This window comes from Cetorhinus maximus, unplaced genomic scaffold (genome assembly GCF_964194155.1).
Source record: "Cetorhinus maximus unplaced genomic scaffold, sCetMax3.hap1.1 HAP1_SCAFFOLD_1223, whole genome shotgun sequence".
Lineage (NCBI taxonomy): Eukaryota > Metazoa > Chordata > Chondrichthyes > Lamniformes > Cetorhinidae > Cetorhinus > Cetorhinus maximus.
The window spans coordinates 6,260-10,000 of record NW_027597165.1 but is presented as its reverse complement, the minus strand read 5'-3'; the positions used below and the strand labels follow the sequence as shown (position 1 = coordinate 10,000).

General features: G+C 64.7%; 1 protein-coding gene across 1 annotated transcript in view; it reads left to right on the top strand.

Moving 5' to 3' along the window:
- The window catches only part of LOC144675918 (arf-GAP with Rho-GAP domain, ANK repeat and PH domain-containing protein 1-like), a gene marked incomplete at its 3' end in the record, with an annotated part of 87,308 nt that extends 83,973 nt beyond the window's left edge, over positions 1-3,335 (top strand). The window contains exon 23 of the mRNA XM_078536450.1: positions 3,218-3,335. Coding sequence (XP_078392576.1) covers positions 3,218-3,335 — 118 coding nt within the window. The remainder of the gene's footprint in view (positions 1-3,217) is intronic.
- Positions 3,336-3,741: the final 406 nt, after the last annotated feature.

Here is a 3,741-nt window from a genome sequence, read left to right as displayed (position 1 = left end):
AGACACACACACACACACAGACACACACACACACACAGACACACACACAGACACAGACACACCCACACACACAAACACAGACAGACACACACAGACACACACACAGACAGACACACACAGACACACACACACACAGACACACACACACACAGACACACACACACACACACACACACAGACAGACACACACAGACACACACACACACAGACACACACACAGACAGACACACACACAGACAGACACACACAGACACACACACACACAGACACACACACACACAGACACACACACACACAGACACACACACACACACACAGACACACACACACACAGACACACACACACACACAAATTTAAACGTCCTGTGTATTGTAATGAACAAGCTGCTCATGACAGTAAAAGTTTCGAGGTATTGTTACCCCTAGGGTGGAATTTGAACAAATTCCCATGGGTACTGGACGCTCCTGATTTGTATTTTCCGTTGTTTCCGGCCTTGACATCGAGTGTTTAAAATCCACCTCACCCAGAGTCGCCCGCTCTGATTGGACATATTCCTGGAGCTCTTGTCACATGAGCTCCAGCTGCCCCACCCACCACCCCTCCCGCCATTGGTCAGTCCTCCGGGTGGCCCTGCCTTCCCTCAGCCAATCGGAGCGACCGTGGTCTTCGTTATCCGATTGGACGATTCTTGACCGCTTTGGACATTCTAAAACCATCAAGAAAAACGGCGGACTGACAATTGTCCAATCAGGTCACAGGGGGCCAGAATCTTGCAGCCCACCCCATCCCCACCTCCCACCCCCCAACCCCCAACCCCCACCCCCACCGGGCAGGGCCGGCAAAGCCATGGGGAATATCCGTCCACACCAGCGGGACTGGAAGACCCTGCCGGCAGGTCGGGGGGGCGGGGGGGCTGGAAAATTCTGGCTAAGGGGTCTGCTCGCTTTCCGATTGGGGCGGGGGATGGGTGGGGATAGCGAACGTCAGGCAACCAATAGCAGGAGTTTGGGGGGCAGGACAGTTATAAGGCCCAGAGGTCCATGTCGTGAAACCTCCAGGAATGGGTCCAACCAGGGGGGGGGTCGGTGACCCCCCCCTCAAGGGGGAGACTTTAGCCCCGTTGGTTGTCGGGGGTGACAGGAATCTGGGTTCAGTGACCCTGATTTAGTTCCCCCCACCCCCCACCCCAAACTCGAGTGTGGGGAGTGGGTTCTGAGCCTTATCTATGGGTCTCGGGTACCAACACCAGCAGAGGATGGGAAGGGGGTTGGGAGTTGGGGGGGTTGGGAGTTGGGGGGGTTGGGAGTTGGGGGGGGTGGGAGTTGGGGGGGTGGGAGTTGGGGGGGGTGGGAGTTGGGGGGGTGGGAGTTGGGGGGGTGGGAGTTGGGTGGCGGGAGTTGGGTGGCGGGAGTTGGGGGGGCGGGAGTTGGGGGGGGTGGGGAGTTGGGGGGTGGGGAGTTGGGGGGTGGGGAGTTGGGGGGTGGGGAGTTGGGGGGGTGGGGAGTTGGGGGGTTGGGAGTTGGGGGGTGGGGAGTTGGGGGGGGTGGGAGTTGGGGGGTTGGGAGTTGGGGGGTTGGGAGTTGGGGGGGGTTGGGAGTTGGGGGGGGTGGGAGTTGGGTGGCGGGAGTTGGGGGGGGTGGGGAGTTGGGGGGTGGGGAGTTGGGGGGTGGGGAGTTGGGGGGGTGGGGAGTTGGGGGGTTGGGAGTTGGGGGGTTGGGAGTTGGGGGGTTGGGAGTTGGGGGGGGTTGGGAGTTGGGGGGTGGGGAGTTGGGGGGTGGGGAGTTGGGGGGTGGGGAGTTGGGGGGGTGGGGAGTTGGGGGGTTGGGAGTTGGGGGGTGGGGAGTTGGGGGGGGTGGGAGTTGGGGGGTTGGGAGTTGGGGGGTTGGGAGTTGGGGGGGGTTGGGAGTTGGGGGGGGTGGGAGTTGGGTGGCGGGAGTTGGGGGGGGTGGGGAGTTGGGGGGTGGGGAGTTGGGGGGTGGGGAGTTGGGGGGGTGGGGAGTTGGGGGGTTGGGAGTTGGGGGGTTGGGAGTTGGGGGGTTGGGAGTTGGGGGGGGTTGGGAGTTGGGGGGGGTGGGGAGTTGGGGGGTGGGGAGTTGGGGGGGTGGGAGTTGGGGGGTTGGGAGTTGGGGGGGTGGGAGTTGGGGGGTGGGAGTTGGGGGGTTGGGAGTTGGGGGGTTGGGAGTTGGGGGGGCGGGAGTTGGGGGGGGTGGGGAGTGGGGGGTGGGGAGTGGGGGGTGGGGTTGGGGGGGGTGGGGTGTGGGGGGGTGGGAGTTGGGGAGTTGGGGGGTGGGGAGTTGGGGGGTTGGGAGTTGGGGGGTTGGGAGTTGGGGGGGTTGGAGTTGGGGGGGTTGGGAGTTGGGGGGGTGGGAGTTGGGGGGGGGTGGGAGTTGGGGGGGGTGGGGAGTTGGGGGGGGGGTGGGAGTTGGGGGGGGTGGGAGTTGGGGGGGGTGGGAGTTGGGGGGGGTGGGAGTTGGGGGGTGGGGAGTTGGGGGGTGGGAGTTGGGGGGGGTGGGGAGTTGGGGGGTGGGGAGTTGGGGGCGTGGGGAGTTGGGGGGTTGGGAGTTGGGGGGGTTGGGAGTTGGGGGGGGTGGGAGTTGGGGGGGGGTGGGAGTTGGGGGGGCGGGAGTTGGGGGGGTGGGGAGTTGGGGGGTGGGGAGTTGGGGGGTGGGAGTTGGGGGGGGGTGGGGAGTTGGGGGGGGTGGGGAGTTGGGGGGTGGGGAGTTGGGGGGTGGGGAGTTGGGGGGTTGGGAGTTGGGGGGGTTGGGAGTTGGGGGGGGTGGGAGTTGGGGGGGGGTGGGAGTTGGGGGGGGGTGGGAGTTGGGGGGGGGGTGGGAGTTGGGGGGGGTGGGAGTTGGGGGGGGTGGGAGTTGGGGGGGGTGGGAGTTGGGGGGTGGGGAGTTGGGGGGTGGGAGTTGGGGGGGGTGGGGAGTTGGGGGGTGGGGAGTTGGGGGGGTGGGGAGTTGGGGGCGTGGGGAGTTGGGGGGTTGGGAGTTGGGGGGTTGGGAGTTGGGGGGGTTGGGAGTTGGGGGGGGTGGGAGTTGGGGGGGGTGGGAGTTGGGGGGGGTGGGAGTTGGGGGGGGTGGGAGTTGGGGGGGGTGGGAGTTGGGGGGGTGGGAGTTGACTCCATGGGGGGAACGTGTCAGATGTTTGTGTTCAGTCTAAATCTCTGCTCTGCCTCTCTCGTTCCCCCCACCTCCTCCCCCCCCATCTCCTTAGGTCCCAGCGACCATGACAGCCCAGCAACTGACCAATGAGATCCTCTACCTGCGCAAACTGATCACCAAGGAGAAAGACAACTGGTGCTGCTTTGAGGTGATCGAGAGGGAGGAGATGGGTGAGTTCCATTCCTACGCTTACCCTCCCCACCCCCAACCACTGTGCACACCCCCCCCACCCCCACCCCCACCCCGGCACCCACCTCCGAGTCTTATCGTGCTCACCACCCACACTTCCTTCTGCGTAACTCCCTCCCTCCAGGGTGACCCTTGCCGTCCTCGCTGCTTTTTTTTTTGAAGCCTCGGACGTGCTTTTTTCCACTCCCGTCGTGTCTCCCCACCTTCTGAATCCCGGCCAAGCCTCTCTCTCGCCCGCCCCGGTAAAGGGGGTTTTGCGCTCTCTCTGTCAGAGCCGGGTGGCTGTGAGCTGGTGAATGAAGCTCGGAGCGATCACTGTGAAAGCGGGACCCTGCGCAGGGAGACAACTCCGCAGGTCAGGCAGACTCTGTGCAGCGGGAGACGGAG